The 17545-nt window shown below is 31.3% G+C and overlaps 2 protein-coding genes across 3 annotated transcripts; both read right to left on the bottom strand.

Annotated features, from left to right (window-relative positions):
- Positions 1-468: 468 nt before the first annotated feature.
- Positions 469-4669, bottom strand: LOC100777617 (mechanosensitive ion channel protein 10). Of its 2 annotated transcripts, none has more exons than XM_006581235.4 (6): positions 4265-4669; positions 2708-4136; positions 2462-2582; positions 1780-2073; positions 1505-1707; positions 469-1008 (listed from the first exon to the last, which is right to left on the bottom strand). In XM_006581235.4, exons 2-6 carry the CDS (start codon positions 4126-4128, stop codon positions 744-746), a joined length of 2304 nt encoding a protein of 767 aa, XP_006581298.1. In that variant the 5' UTR covers positions 4129-4136; positions 4265-4669; the 3' UTR covers positions 469-743. The 2 variants fall into 2 exon arrangements, with proteins under 2 accessions (XP_006581298.1, XP_003526048.1); XM_003526000.5 differs by having other exon boundaries at positions 4320-4669.
- A 3924-nt stretch (positions 4670-8593) lies between these two features.
- LOC100810435 (serine/threonine-protein kinase STY13) lies at positions 8594-11150 on the bottom strand. Its single transcript, XM_003527707.4, has 5 exons — positions 10804-11150; positions 10393-10677; positions 9791-10301; positions 9570-9712; positions 8594-8823 (listed from the first exon to the last, which is right to left on the bottom strand). Exons 1-5 carry the CDS (start codon positions 11011-11013, stop codon positions 8632-8634), a joined length of 1341 nt encoding a protein of 446 aa, XP_003527755.1. The 5' UTR covers positions 11014-11150; the 3' UTR covers positions 8594-8631.
- Positions 11151-17545: the final 6395 nt, after the last annotated feature.

The following is a 17545-nucleotide window of genomic DNA, read 5'->3' as shown; positions in this document are numbered from 1 at the left end:
TAAAATAAACTTTTTTATAAATTAAAATTAACTTATAAATTGTAAAAATTCTTATATTAGTTTCTTTTAAAAACATATTTTTACCTTATACATAAATTAATTTTAACTTACAAGAAAAGATTTTTTTTTCTTTCCTATTTTTTTTATCTAGACTAAAAGTGTTTATGAACAAACTTACTCAAAGAAACCTAGTAGTTTTTTTTTTTTTTTTAAAAAAAAAAAAAGGAAGAAACCTACTAGTTCTTCGTAACAAAACTGAAAACCGCTGCAATTGACAACGCAGAACAATTGTTTCGCTTACAGATACAGTTAGCCTTTTTTTTCTTTTGGACCTGGGAAGTGGGATCTATCTCAATTACTACAGCCTCGGAGAGAGAGAGAGAGGAAATCCAACTATGACAAAGAAAAGTAGCTAAACCTCCATTCAACAGGCATCAGAATTATAACCAGACACAGGAAGGAGTTCAATTGTGGGACAAAATTTTACTTTTACATTGGATCCACTTGAAGGTTCGTATAGTCAAGAATAAGAGTCCTGAATTCATAATTTCATTATCATATCTAGGGAAAAAACATTTGTTAATACTGTCTGTTAATTAAGGCCCTATATATATATATATATATATATATACTTTACTAAAGCACCACTCACAACTATCATGAATTAAATCAACCAAAGAAAAGGTCTGGTGGTATTTGACAGATGAAATGAAACATAGGAGACACACATGCATGCAGCTGAATCATGTATTGAGCACACTCGAGTTTGGTTCAATATGTCTGAGATGAATGCCTTGAGGAAGAAGGTTGTATCTGATATTGAGCTCTTCAAACATTTTCTTTACTTCCATCACCAATTCAGTTCTTCGCTTGGTTTTCTCCCCAAACTCTTGAAAGTTCATTGTGTGGGTAACATTGAGAGCCATCTTAATCTTGTTTACATCTTCAATCTCCTTCACTACTAAGCCATGATTGGAGTGCCAGTATTGTGGATTTCTCTCCACGTACCTAATTTTATAAAAAGACATAAGAACAAAGGAAAGCACAGACATGCTACAAGGGCATAACAGAAATACGAGTTATTCCAATTTTGGTGACAAAACTCCAGTTATCTTATAAATTTCCTGTGAAGAAAAAATAGGAAAAAATTTGCACACCCCATCTATCCTCCTGTTTCAGACGCACACCTTCACTTACAACAAGTCTCAACTCTCAATCAAACTTATATGCAACATCTTAATTCACAATAAAAGAATACGACATGCTCCTCATATGGTAATCTTGATGGTACTCCACCAATTTAGATTAGAAAGAAAATCACAGCAACTAGTGAAAAAATTTGGAGGCATGTATTAAAATGTTTCATTTTTCCTTTATTAGTTCATAGGTTATTACATCCATGGATGGTCAAATAATACTTGGAAGCCATAACCTAAAAAGGAAAATGCATTTGATGATGACTAAAGAACCTACTCATTTACCCATGAAGATACGATTAGCTTACCTTTTTATTTTTTCTTTCAGTGCCCCAATCTTCTCTGCTGGTGTCATAAAATCAATGGAGAAATCTACGCGGTCACCCATATCTGGGCTTCTGTAATAATTGCTAATTGGTTTTGTGGCCAGGACAGAGTTTGGATAGTACACCTTTTCATTATTAAGCTTCAAGAAGACTGTTGTCAATATATTCATTTCTTCAACCAATAGCTGCCAGACGATCAGAAGCCATAAACATACAAATCTCAAACAAGGAGACAAAATCTAGAAGCTATAGATTACCTCAACACCATCAATAACACACCGATCACCAACATCAAATGGATGCATTACAAACACAAAGATGATAGCTTCAAATATGTTCTTGCATGTGTTTCCAAACATGAAAGCTGCAAGTACTAGCTGTGATGAGAGGAATACAAGTACTTTTGTTGTTGCAATCTCCATCAGTAGAAGCCACACGATTATGTTCACCACTACTAGGAGTACGGTCACGAGTTTGTTTAGTTGTTTTACAGCTGTTTTAGTGTCACTTAAGGCATGTGCTAATGCTCTGCGTTCTTGATAAACCTTCAACTGAAGAACACAGACATTATGGAGTGAAAATGTTAGCAACCAAAACAGAATTTCAGTCCTTCATTATCATGACAAATTTTAGATGAGCACATATAGAAGACTGTTGGTTCAAGAACTGTGATACTGCAAAGCAAGATCAAAACTAGAAAAAGAAGATATAATCACACACAGACACAAGGCACAAAACTGAATGCTGTTGTTATTCTTTTGGAATCAATATTGGCTCTGTACATACACTCACACTCACACTATGGCAAACATGCAGGGGATATATATATAGCAGTAACCCCAGCAGTTATAACAGCCATGACAGGTAAAGCAGTTACAAGCAATAGGTAGAGGCACCAATCAAATATAGAGTCAGCAGTTGCTACAACAAAGACCTTACCAACCAGTCTGTTAAGGACTTTCTAGTAATTTGCCCCGTTTCTGCTTCAGCCAATAGGGGATATACCATTCGCACTTCTTCCTTAATCATGAACCTCCGAAGTTCATCCTCATCAATGTACCTATTCATAATGACAGAACTATTATGGAGAAACAAGAGTGGCAGATATTACAAAAAAGGAGGAGGAGGAGGAGGACAAATAATGCATTTACAAGCATCTAGAGGTTATAGTGCATATATTCTTACGTGCAACCAGGGGCAGCCACATTCCTGAAAATGTAATAGGCAGCAGCAGTTGCTTCCATCTCATTAGTAATCTCTTTATCAGTTTGTTCATTTTCTCCTTCATCGAAACTTTCATCTAGTGCACTAGAGATTGTGGACAGCCCTGAAGTTGTCATTGCATCTACCAAAACCTTCATAGTCCACGCAGAAACTTTCTCTTGTTTCATCTGGTGAAGCTTTGCGATATCAATAGTCTCTTTCTTTGTGCCACCTTTACCATCTGTACTCCTAAAACTAAAATGACCAACACTGTACGATGCCCCAACCTTCTCAGCCTCTTCTACAAGTGGAGGTCCAGAGAGAGTCTGCAGAATGTACTGATGGAAGAGCGATTCTTGAATTCGATCAAAGAAAGACTTGACATGGAAATTCGATGCCAAGATCTTTAACAACAATGTCTTCACGAACCACAGGAATGCTCCAATGAGGAGGGAAACAAGAGTCCATGTTACCCCATTCAAAATCTTTGAGGCCAGTTCAGTTCGGTGGACCCCGCGGTTAATCAACAGCACCCATGTGAGAAGAACCAAACCAAGCCAAATGAAGAACTGGACACACTTCTTCAGTCCATAGACAAAATACAGCACCTTTTTCCTCAGCAAAAAGTTGGTCTCAATCAAGAAAACAACAATGTGCATAAACCATCTTGTAACCAACATGCCGCAAAAGGTCACCATCACAAGCACACACAACCTCCAAAACCCCAAACCCCAAATCTCGGTCCTTTTAAGTTTTCCAACAGCTAAACTAGCCACCAAGCTACTTGCAATGCACACAAACACAAACCATTCAAACAACATCTTAGCAGTCAGTCTCCTACTACGCTTGTTTTTACTCAATTCAACTTTCTTGTAAATGATTTCATCGAAATCCTCCCCGGCCGGCCCGGGAGACGCCATCAGCGGTGTCTTGGGAGTGATCACAGACAGGATGGAGAATGTTCTATTAACAGTCCCAGCTTTGTTGTTGTTATTAGGTGATGCTTTATATGGCGAACCAACAGTCAAGTTTTCTTGCAAAGTTGAGTTTGCATTATCTTCCAAAAGGGTCCCATCAATGGGGTAAGGTTGTTCACCAAACCTTGATTTGGGTTTGGAATACACTGACCTTGTGAGTGATTTTCGCCGAGTGAGGTTGGCGTTGGAAGTGAAAACTTTTGGGGGCTTGTTTGGGCTTGGCATGAACCTTATCTCAGGGGAAGCACAGTTTAAAGGTGGCGACTTTGCTCCGGCAACCTCGTTGTCGTTTAATATTCTGTGTGGCGAATTCACCCTGCTATGCTGCTGCTCGTTTGGAATCGCCACCATCACTTCTCTCTTCTTCTCAGCCATGGTTACTTCACCGCATTTTAGACCACCTTGCTGCTTATTAATAACATCCATTCACAACCCTACAGCAAAAAAATAAAAATAATACAAAGTTGACGAAATTAATAAGCAGTCACAAGAAACAAAACACACTGGCGCAAGTCTACTTTATAAATGATTTTATTCTTTTTAATATGTGTAGAGTATATACCAAGAACAACTTGGACTTGGGTTAGGAGTACCAGACAAAAAAGAATAGCACTTACTGATACTGATATAAATAAAAAGATGAAAGGAAACAGATCAGGTGGAGTTATAACTAATTATGTGAGATAGAAAACAATGGATGGCGGATAAAGTTGGTTGTCAAAGGTTGGAAAAATCACACACAAACACAGGTATAGATTTACAAGAACAGGGATTAAGGGTGAGTGATGTGAGTCATAAACAACGGCAAAAGGTTTTGTTTGGGGACAGAGAGGCAGACTGATTTGAAAGTAAGAGTTTTTAGATGGAAATGTGTGTGCGAGTGATTTGCGGTAAGAGGAAACTCTGGTTTTGCATCACAGCCCCCAAGAAAGGCCAAAATGACTAAACAGAAACCAAGACTTTATGACTATGTCTATATGTATATGGATGTAATAAACAAATAGCGGAGCAGGTATTGTTTATTTACTAAACAAACATAATCCATATTAATGAGACATGTTGCTTCAGCATCAAAAACTGCACACTTTCTAACTTCTTTTCATGCATATATATATATATATATATATATATATATATATATATTCCGTCAATTTATTGGAAATGATCCTACTTTTATTTTACATTTAAATATATTTTTTCTTACCATTTAAACTTATTTTTCTTTTGATACTTATAATTTTTATAAATTATGTTCGGTTTATTTTATTATACTTTAGATAATATTTTAAAGAATCAAAAAATATTATTTAAAGCGTTATATACAAAAAAAAAATATAATTTATAATGACTAAAAACAAAAATAAATACTAAATTAAAAGGATTAGAAATAGTATTTGTTAGTACTCATCACTTCTTGTGTTCAGTTTAGCTTGATTTTTAAGAATAGTTTATTAGAAATATTTTCAATAAAATTATTATTAAATATGTTTGCAGCATGTAAATAAAACTAATGATGACTTTTAGTTCCTAAAACATAATTTATAAAAGAGAAATTAAATGGAGACAATTTTTTGTGACGAACAATGATCCTAACTGACACTTTTTTATAAATGATAGATATAAAAGATGCAATTTATTTTTGAGAGACTAAAAATAAATATTATCTTATTTGTAAAAAATAAAAAATATATTTAACCCATAAATTTGTAATTATAAACTGTGTTGATCGTTAAAACACATGTTTGGCTCTCCGTTCGTCGTTTCTCTGTACCTTGAATGAACGTTTGCAGAAGTAATTAACCTTTTAGAGTTTTAGTGTCTTATGGATTCAAGATACGTTGAAGGAGCTTGCTAACAAATTTTCAAACATTGGCTAAGTAAATTGATTGGTATACACATAATATAATATATACTTATGTTCAGCTATGGTGTTAATATGATTGCAATTCAAGTCAGATGTGTGTGCATATATATGTTTGTAAAATTAATTTGAATTAATGTAATTTTGTAAAATTAATTTTAAAACAACGTGAGTCGGTTGTAATGTATTTTTTTATTTGTATGACAGATATTAAAAAATTAATTTTGTCAGACAAAATTGTTTAAAAACCTGCAATAAAAATTATTTTGGATGTAAAATTATCAAATATGCATGCACATATGTTTTTTATCTTTGCTATTCATCAAGATAATAAAAATATACTTAAAACACATTATGTGACTCAAGTTTTGGGTGATGAGAAATTACTTTTAATTACTTCAATGAAACTTGAGTCGTAAAGTTAGAATCACATTTTTAACTCACATTTGAAGTTAAAGTTTGAAGCTCAAATTTGGAGCTCCAAAGGCACATGTAAACACACTGGTGGGTGATGAGGATGTTCATTGTCTTTGTGTTGGGGCAACGTGCAGTGTGATGGTTGTAGTCACGTATGTAAATTCTAACGCCCAAGTGTCATTAAGCAACAAAGTAAGAATGCAAGTATCTGAAGAGAACGTACCCAAAATGTCAGAGTACTAATCTGATCAAAGACTGATTTTTGGCCAAACTCTAATCAATACGGCCAACTATAAATAATTTTTTGGAATAACTTATACATATTATTTACTGATTCAACAATATGTCTACGTCTTCGGAAGCATAACAGAGCAACTGTCTATATTAATTAGAAATAGGGCTACAACTTATATTTATATACTAATGGATTGTGCTTAATATTAGCATCAATCAAGAAGTAATGAGAATATATAGATCAATGCAGGCACACATAATTTAGGTTTCGACCATTAAGTTTTTACCTTAAATTATTTGTTTATTATTAATATTATTTGAATTTTAAATATTTTTAATCTATTTTTTTTTTATAAATTTTATATATGATTTCAGATTTTCAAGTGCAGTATTATTATTTTTATTAAGTGTATTTTAAACTTTACAACTTAAAAATAGAACTTAGTTAAAGTGAGATTAATCTTAATGAAAAAATTTGGAGCTTAGATCCTAATAAATAATTAAAGGAATGACACGCCTCTATTCCTAAAATTCTAATTAAAAATTAATTATATTTTATGCACGAAAGAAAATCGATATACAATTGAATCAGTATCAGTTATTTAAAGAATTTCCCTATCAAATAATTGATCAGGTCTCAGTTATGTAAGTTTTATTAATTAGTAAAAAGCAAATAAAATTAATTAAATCTATGATGGTTAAATATTTGCTTATTTGCATTTATTTTAATATTATTCGACTTCTTGAACTCGTCAACTTTCACCCTGATAATATTCAGTGACTCATTAGGAAACGAGGATAATCCAAAACACATATTTCATATTTTTCTCGTATTAGGTGGAAAGTCTTTGACGTAAGTTGGCTGAATTATTCAAGCTGCCCATGTGTTTTCTGCCTTCGCACTTCTCCATCATGTGATTTCAGAGATATGCGTACCAGAAATTTTACCCTCCTTTCATGAATCCGTTCATTAGTAAGTTTTAGAACGTGAGAGTCCATACCAAAAAATTAGGCCATACCCAATTTTTTATTTTCTGGAATGCCCACAAGTTTAATTATTTTTTATTGTACTTTATTTCTTTCACATTTTCTTTTTTTTTTTTTCTACCAGGGAAAGATAACCCAAAAGTATTTTTCAATAATATCATTTTCAAATGAGAAGTGAGAACATATATAGTAGTATTTTTTTTTTGGTGAGTATTATGAGCTCATGCAACTTATTGAACCAACTGACACCCTTTGACATATGTAATAGTAGTATTTTGAATATAGGTGAGGTGTAATAATTAAAAAGTCACATTTTTCTTTCATTTAAAATAAATATTTTGAAAAAAAAAACGTTGATTGAATTGAATAACAGTAAAAATATGTATTTGAATTTTGAACAATTGAACTAAATAACAGAAAAACGTATTTTTTTTTTAAAAAAATATTTCCATGCAACAAACAGATTGCTTCGCTAAACAAATTATGACAAAAAGGAAGAAGGAGCCACAAAAAGCACTAGAGACCAGACATTGCCAGCATATCGTCGGTGGAGAATAATGATAAGAGGATTCTCTAGAGATATATATTCCGAAATTGAAAATCCCCCATCATCACAAGAACAACTCAAAATAGAGGTCGGAGGAGCAACTTTGCATATATAGCAAAATCAATAATGCATTTTGCTTTGTAACTTGGATCAGAATCAGAAATCATCACCATCACCTCCCAGCAATGCAACAACAACTACAATGTATCATAGCTTAGAGGGGGACCCTGATTAAGACTTCCTTATAATCTGCTTTAGACAGTTAGACAGCATTGACAATTTAATATTCTTTTTGTCCTTTCTTTTTTCTCGAGTCTAGTCACCTTCGTACATGGTAAATGAAGACTTTTCATAAATAACATCCTTTCCTTTTTTTTATTGAGAGATCACAAGGTGTCCCTATATCATTTTATTAATTATATTTAATATATAATTAAACCAATCTTTATTCGAATATTGGCTTAGTCTTAATGTAAATTAAATGATATTGATCTCCATTTTTTTTAAACTTGATAATGCATGATATCTCATTTGATCCTCAAGACCAATAGTTCATGACAAAAAATAAATAAACAATAATTAGTGCTGGGTTGGGACTTGGGTGGTGGAAGAGTTGAATATTCCACCACATCTTTTTATTTATTTCCTTACTTGGACTAGAGTAGAGATCTTCTTACGCAACATATGTAAATATAAATTAATTAAATAGTTTATATTATAAAAATGATCTATTGATATTGCTTTTTACCAGATAAATTTTATAAAATTCATTATGCATTTTATTAATTAATTCCACGTATAAACGAATCGTGCATCATATGTTGCTTAATTATACTAGTACTGCTTTTCGAATTAGTAAACAATTGATTTGATGTTCGATACACTAACTAGAAATTTGGAGGACCCTCTTGGCATAGCTTTTGAGGCTACGACTAATTGTTGCGAAGGATGGTCGAGTGGATGGATTTCCATCCCAGCAAAGACATATTAAGTCAATTAGCTCTCCCAGTTGGTCACCATCGTCCCTTGATGGAAGCAAAGGCCTTAGCTTGCCCTCCACAACTTCCATGGCAATCTAATATCAAATTCGTAATATATATTACAACAAAGTAAGATTAGAAGAAAATAAGAAGGAAAAATGAGTTGAGCTTATTTTATAAGTTAAAATCAATTACTTATCTTTGTTTTAAAAAGTTGGACAAGAGAGTTTCTATAAAAAGTTAAGTGTATGAGAGTATTTTAATTTATGAGAAAAAATTTAATTCATTTTACTTTTTTTTTCTTACAAGGACTCTTGAAGAAATATATTCAAATAGGACTTTAACTACAACCAAAAAATTTTGTGTCCAAAATTTTAGTTCGGTGATTAATTGTGTACTTTTAGGATAAAATCTAGTTCTTATTTACCTGTCATTTTTTTTTGTGGGATCTGATTTACTTGTCATCTTAAAAGTTCAAGATAACATTGACAGTTTTTTTCAATGATGTCTATATTTCTACTAAATTATTGAACATTTTACGTATTTATCATAACAAAAGGTTATATTAGAAAGTTAAAATAGTTTTAATATAAACAAAATATTAGTTATATTTCTTAATCTATGTGTTATTCTTAAACAAATGAACATATAAGTTAATAATAAAGGTAATGCTTGTTTAGTTTGATTTTATCTTGAAAAAATTAATCTTTTGTTAGCTTACCTCTTTTTTTTTCTTCTTCAAAAATAAGTGATTATTTATTTAAACTATCCTAAACATAGCAGTAGTATACAAAAAAGAATCAACAAAACAAATAATTAAGAATCAAATTGATGTAGTTACCTTGGCGGGACCAAATTGTGTCTCAATATAAGGGTATTTTCCAGTAAGTAGCTCGTTCAGTATGATTCCAAAACTGTATACATCACATTTTTCATTATAGGGCTCACATCTGATTACCTCTGGAGCCATATACACGTATGTTCCTGAAAAAATGAAAACAAAATTTCATTATAGGACCTCAATCAAATAATTCAATATATTCATCGGAATTCAGAACTTGCCTGTTTCTCCGGTGAGGGCCATTTCGTCGTCACCCAAGAACCGTGCATGTCCAAAATCCGCAACCCTAACATGCAATGCATCGTCCAGGAAGATGTTGCTGGGCTTCAAGTCACGGTGAACCACTTTGGGCTTTTGGTCGTGGAGATACTGCATGGCTTGGGCTGTTTCCAAGGCCCGTATGAGTCTGTCTTTGAAGGGAGGAAGTGGGACGGATCTGTTTTTGGGCCTTTTGGCAGGCCCATGTAGCCACTCCTTGAGCGTGGTGTTGAGATACTCAGTAACTATCCATGCATGATGAGGAGGCTCAAGACATGCACCCATGAGGTGGAGCACGAACCGGTGGCGCTGCCTTGAGAGGGTTTCGAGCTCCTGAGCGAAGAATACGACACCGTTTTCGTTTGTGCGGAAGAATGCAGTGGACATACACTTCACCGCCACATCAAATCCACGCCATGTCCCTTTGTGAATGTCTGCGGTGGTTCCTTGCCCTATTTTTTCTACCAACTCAATCTGTCCATTAATTGCAAAAAATTAAATTTGTATATTCGTATGTACTTGACATGTTAAAAGTTATTGAATGAATGAGAACAAGTAAACTTACCTCACTTGGGTTGATATACCATCCATTGATTTTGGCTTGATCAATGATGGCCGTTAGATTGGGGTGGTGGGAAGGAGTGGGGATGGGAGGAGTGGAGTTGGCGGTATATAGAGAGAGGGGAGACTGTGAGAGTTCAACTTTGGAGTGGACAATGAGGTCCAAGATTCCATTTTCCTGTGCTATTTGGAGACAGTATTTTAAGTAATCTTGTGTTCTTTCCATTCTTTTCCTATACATGACTCGAAGTTCTGTCTGCCTTTGCACTTCTTTTTCCAAACCTGCTACCTAATTCAACTCACACATATCACTTGAATGAGTTAGATAATTAAGGAAAAAGTGGAGAGTAGAAAAGTCACGGATTCTATATTTTCTGAATAAAACTAAATACTACGGTGTATAATTGAAGACTACCTTCGCTTCCAATTTTTCATAACGCTGTTGGAGCTGATCGTGTTGCTGCGAGGTTGGTGCGGTGGATGACACAGTCCTTACGCTGCTCAAGCCTCGACAGCATCCACTCGAGAGAGGGCTAGCAGCTGCCTCTTGCTTCACCCCTCTGTTTGACTTCGATGATTGCCGAGAAAGTTTCTGTTGAGTACGAGGGCTCTCACGCAGATTCATGTCGGTTTAATGTACGTAGTTTTGTATGTCTGTTCTTCCAAATTTTGCGTTCAATTTCTGCAGGAGGGTAACAATCAACAATGTGGTCTTAAAGAGTGCTTTAGTCATAATCATCAACTTTCGTTGTTAACTGAAGGCCAAGTGCACACGACAATCTTGACGGACTTTGTCATGAACCTTGCCTTCGGTTACTTTCACACAATAATAAATCTATTTAGTCTAGCAAATTAAAATTAATTTACAAAAAATGACACAATTTTAATTAATTTGGAAGAAGCTAATTTTATATAATATCCAAAAAAATTATTATTACTCAGATAAATTTAATGTGAGTTTTAGAGAGAGAGTGTGTTCTGACGTTGCTCGCATAACATGGGTGGTAAAAAATAATAATTTTTTTTCCACACTTGGCATATATTTCCCACCAATCATTATTCATATCAAATTGAGATAGCTTGAATTTTACAATAGTATATAGTTGAAGAATGGGACAGATTTCCCGGCTGGCCAAATGTTTTTGTTTGTCCATCTTATGGACATGAGATGTTGCCTATAAATTTCGACCTTCGCAAAACGGCAAGGGGCGGGGTAAGAATTTGGCGGAGTTTACTTACTTCAAAACCAAGAAGATAGGTATAACATAAACCAAAGATTGATTAATTCATTATCATAGTTAATTTTTTTGTTTCACACCCAGGCGATTAATTCGAATTTTTCGAAAACAAACATCTCAAAAGCGGCAACAACAAATATCTTCCTAGGATGTAGGAGTTAGATTTCTTCAGGGTGTTCGATCGCTGTTAAGCTTTCAGAAAGAAAAAAACAAGTATTCTGTACATAAAAGATCGACGTATCACGTACGTGATGCATGTTGTTGAATCTTTATTTTGTTTATTATATTTTTTTATTTATAGAAATTAAATACGAGGATTGCATCCACATATAGGGATGAAAAAAAATGAGTCGAGCAGCTTGTAGTCTTTGCCTTGACCTATCTAAAGTTCGACTTGATTTGTTTATTATAAAGATCAAGTTCTAGCTTTTTAAAAAGTCTTTTTAAATAAAAAGATCAAAATCCAAACTATAAAAAAATTTGTTAAATTTGACAAGCTTGTTTAAGTAATGATAATAATAATAAGTATTATTATTATTAAATAAAAAACTTTTAAAACTCTTCAGATTCTTATAAAATAAATAGAAATATGCACTTTAATTTATTGGTTTAAGAGTGTATATCTTGAATTATATTTTGTTTGGTAGCTTTATAGCAACTCATTTTTATGACATTATGAATGAGAGGATGAAGTGACATAAAGTGTCTACAGAGTTCATTTGCGTGTGAAAATTTTTTAAAAAGAAAGAGACTCAAGCTAAAAGGATAATACAACTAGATTAATACTTTCAAGCAAATGAATATTTTGTAAAGACATTTTCAGACAATTTAAATATTTTTGTTTGATTATATTAATATAAATCATCTCTAATTCATACATTTTTTAATATTATGCTCTTTTTTTCATTTTCTTTTTATATACTTTGTATTTTAACGACTTGAATTCAATATGATTTTGTTTATCAATTATTTTTGGATTTGTACACTATTTATACTAAATTTTATAAGTTTTTTTTTAGTTTGTATTTCACTAGGTTTTAAAATAATTAACTGATCAAAGATGTCTTTAAGCAAGCTTTTAAATAAGCTCGTAGGTCAAGTTAGGTTTTTATGTAAGCCGAGTCGAGCCTTTGAAAAAAGCCCATGACAGATAATGAACCAAGCTCAATCCTTAAAGGTGAGTAAAGCTTGGTTTGACTCAACTTATTTTCATCCCTATCCACACATCTCAATCACCTGAGTTAGACTCTTTGATATTTTTGTTTATTATACTATAATGATATTAGAAGATCAAGAGAATAAATCATTATTTTATCTTAAAGTATCACACTTTCTCCTAAATAGTTATTAACGAAAAAACAAACAAAACCAACAATGTTGTAACATTTTAAAATTTTAATATAATACTTTTTATTGAAAGTTTCATAACAAAAAAATTAAAGGTTAAGTTATTAATATGATCTGTAGTAAAAAAATGTAAAATAAGAATTTAGTTGAACAACCCATTAAGGCTAGCCTAAGGATTGGAGAGTTGAGGTAGATACATAAAGGGCTTAAATTCAATTTTCATTAACTCCATTGTTTATAAAAAAAATATTTGAATTATTAGTATTTTAAAAAAATCATAACTAGAAATAACCAGACTCTAGAAAATTAAGACAGTAATTTACAAACTTAGGGGTGATCTCCATAAAATAAATAAATTATATAAATAATCATTCAAGTATTAGAAATTATATAGAGATTAAATTGACAGATATTTAATATTTTATATAATTTTATTATTTCAAGAATTATTAAAAGGAAAAAAATGTAATACTTGAGGGACTAAATTAATCATTTACTCAAGTTTAGAATCAGTTTTTGTGTTCCTCTAAAAAAAAGAATCAGTTTTTGGGTATGGATACATAGTGTCATTGCTATACATAAAGTTGTGTAATGCCTAAATTTTACGTAAAAACAAAATTCTTATTAGTAGATAATATTCTACCTTTAGAACCATTGTTTAACATAAAGAAACTTATATTCATTGTATATCTATTCCAGATACAAGTTTTCTTTAGATAGAGTATACAATAAAAACTTGTTTGCATAGAGGATTGTAGGAAAGAAAGTTCAGATGCGAACTTAGAAAAAAAGAATTGATGAGAAGAAATGGTCCTAAATGTAATTATTCATTGGGTCAGCCCTGTGTCTATTACTTAAACGCTATTGCTATTTACACACTTTTTTTCTAAGCACACCCCTACCCCACTTTCTACCTCCCGACCATCCATTATACCCTTCTCACTTAAAGATGGACATCCCTTTTGCTTTGCAAAAATGTAATTTTGAAATTAAATATACCTATTTTGAAAATATATCTCCAAAACTATAGTTTATAGTTTTGTAGATACACTTCTAGAGTGATATATGTTATTCAAGAAAAACATTTTAGATAATAATAAATTGTACCTCAATCAAAGTACTTAAGAGTCGTTGAGGGTTGAGGCCTAAATCGTTAACATAGACTTGGATTAAAAATGAGTGAATGCACTTAAAGGAAAAAATCATCGTCAAAAGTTTTGCTTTAGAATTAAGGTGTATGATATATAAATTTAGACATGAACATACCTCGAAATATAATGCTACATGAAGAAAAATACAAAATATTGTATGTTATTGATAAAAATACAATATTATATAATGAATATATGGTGAAGATGGTTTAAAATTAGGGTTTAAAGAATAATGAAAATAGAAAAAAAAATAAGATTTTAGATAGGATTTAAAAAACTCCAATGATAAAATAAAAATAAGACTAACATAAATGGATTTAAGATAAGCGACTATCTAGTCAATGATTTTTTTTTTTTTGTATTTCTCATCAACAATTTTAATTCCTAAGTGATATTTTATTAAAAAAAATATATACCTATTCCGGAAATACATTTCCAAAAAGAAAAGGGATCTACATCTTTAAGAAAAAAGGGTATAATGGGTAGTTGGGAGGTAGAAAGGGGTTATGGAGGTATACTTAGCAAAATTGTGGTGTAAATAGCAAGATCTTTACTTAAATCAAGCTCCCACCTTGGAAAGGCCCACAAGAGTTCTTACTCTTTTCTTAGCCTGTTTCTATCTCCATTATTATTCTTTTATCTTCCAATTTCACAGCGTGGAATATATACGGAATAGTTTAGCAGCATTAATTCATCCAAATAAAAGTATAGCAGCAGTATTTGACTTTTTTAGTTTATCTGTAGCTTCCGAATCAATTCAGTTTAATAAGTTTGCTTAGATAGTCCAAGCTCTAACCGAAGGGCTAAATATAAAATATGTGGATATAGGGATTCATGAGTGCGAGGGAAATGAATATAATTATGATTATAGCTAAGTATTTTAACGTGACAAGTAACAACTTGCTCAATCTAGATACCCACAAGGACAATTTAATTGAAAAAAGATACTCATGCCGTAAAATAACATCATGTGGATCGCCTTGCTGAATAGTAGTTTCTGCATAATTATTTAATGATAATATAATAAATAGTATACTCTTTAGTATATGCAAAATCTCTCAAACGGGTATATTTTTCTTTGGATAATGATGACTTCATACATCATTTTTTAGGTGTAGACGGTGAAAAGAGAAAAGAAAGTAAAGAAATAAAATAAAAATATTATAAAAAAAGAAAGAAAATAAATAAAATAAAGATATTATAAAAAAAGAAAGAAAAGGAAGATGGTAAAAAAAAAGAAAAATATGCGATAATCATTATCCTTTTTCATTAAAAAAAAACACTTAGTCTTTTTGGACGAACCAGCAAAAATTTATTCCTCTCGTCATTGCTTGCTACTTGTCCAACTCACCACTGTACGGAATCTTTAACCATAGGAACTATCCTTACTCATTTTTTAAATCCTCCGAGAGAGTTTTTAAAGCTTTTCCCTACTAATTTTGCTCTAATTTTAAATTCAAACCCGTAAAATAGTGCATTAAAAATTACGTAAGCACTTCCCTACCTGCAATTCCTGAATAATTTAGTCATACATCCACCATCCGTTAATTGCACAACAGCAGGTAAATATTAGTTTCTAAATGATATGTGATCATGTTGATATTTTGACTAAGGGAGAGATTCTTTTTATGTGGGTCTTCCTACATTTTGCAACCATATGCATGCTCGTCACGTAGTCATCTTAATAATATGCTTTATTTGAGTAGGCTATTATTAGGTCTACTAACTAACAATCAACCCTACATTCAGTGGTTCGCTTTCCAATGGTTACGAATAATTTAAAATAGAGTAATAGTATTGTTTATTTAAAACTGTGTTAGTTTCTCATAATATTTTTCTCTCCATCATATTATTTTATCACACATTTATGTCCTTTATCTTTTTATTTCCCCTTCTATTGTATATTTTATTGTTAAAACATATAATTTCTCTTTAGAATAAAATTTTATTTATCGATCATGATCCAACACCTCTAACTTGAGAATTGCTATGCACATGGGTCTTTAGGACTCTTATTAATTTATTTTAGCTAGGACACACACAAAATGTTTAGGTGAAGTGAAATATGGATTAAGTAAATTTATTTTAACTATCTCTACGTATAATTTTATGTTATATTTTAAGTTTGTTAAACTATTCTAAACTGTTAATACTCTCATTTAATTTTTGGTAAAATACTTTAATAATTTACTTATATTTGTAGAACAAATCCTAAAAGTGTAGCTTATTAGCACACATAAATGATCATAAATAAAAATTATACGATTTTTTTTTAATTTAAATAAACCCTTAAAACCATTAAGAGTCCTTATCTCACTCTTTTTACTAAATTGCGCTTCACCTAAATAATGAATGCGCAGCTAAGTTATCTTTCCCCATCCTCAAGAAGAGAGAAAGAGATTGACTGAAACATTGCCATTCAAAAAAAATAATAATAATGCAAGAGATTATTTCAAAAGAATTTTATAAAAAAATTGAAAATATTCCTATATAAAGGGATTTAACAATCACATAATATGTTTATGTTTTAATAACAGTAGGAAAAAAAACTAAAAGTAAGAAATGTAAATTAATTTACGAGTTTCATCTGGAAAAATATTTAGAATTAAGTTATAAAATAAAAGTATGTATTTCATGATGAGATCCATTTTGATTAGAATTTAATTTCTATAATTAAAACAATATTTAAAGAAATTATTATTAAATTTAGTATATGTAATAATTTGTGATTTGATGATATATAGTGTGTTGTCTTTTATATATATATAAAAGAAGTGTATTGTAAATATATAGTATTTAATATTTTAATCATTTTTGTAAGTTGTACCATTAAAGTGACTCCTAAAATGCAGAAATAGTAAAATTATATTTCTTTTTGTTACAAATTATAAGATTCTTTTAATCAATTCACATTTAAAAAAAAATAATTAATTTAATTCATTATATTAAATTTATCAATTATTGGTATTATAATTTTAAAATTATTATTTTCTTATCATTTTATTCACTTAATTGATTCTCATTAATTTTTTAAAAAATATAAAAAAATCAATATATCTCAAAATTAGAAAAATTTCTTATAATAAAATAAAAAAGATTATAAAAAGTATCTCAAGGACGAAAATTACATGAAAAAAAAAGAAGAAAAAAAACTTTGTTGCTTGTTAAGTACAAGGAACCCAGATGTCTGGCTATTGACCAGTGTCCTGTTCTGTGTGGCTGTGAATAATCAGCAATCAGCATCTTAAGTTAACACCCCGCAACAATAATTGCTTACTTTACCGCGCATCAGTGACTTGGATTTGCTTTCAACACCATCATTCTAAGCAGAGTCTGCATTGTACTATGTACCAACAAGTGCTCAAAACAAAGGACAAAACTAACTGCACTCTTGCCCTCATCACTCAACATCATCGATTGC

The sequence above is a fragment of the Glycine max genome, chromosome 6 (genome assembly GCF_000004515.6).
Source record: "Glycine max cultivar Williams 82 chromosome 6, Glycine_max_v4.0, whole genome shotgun sequence".
NCBI classification, from domain to species: Eukaryota; Viridiplantae; Streptophyta; class Magnoliopsida; order Fabales; family Fabaceae; genus Glycine; species Glycine max.
This window is presented reverse-complemented; position numbering and strand designations above follow the sequence as displayed.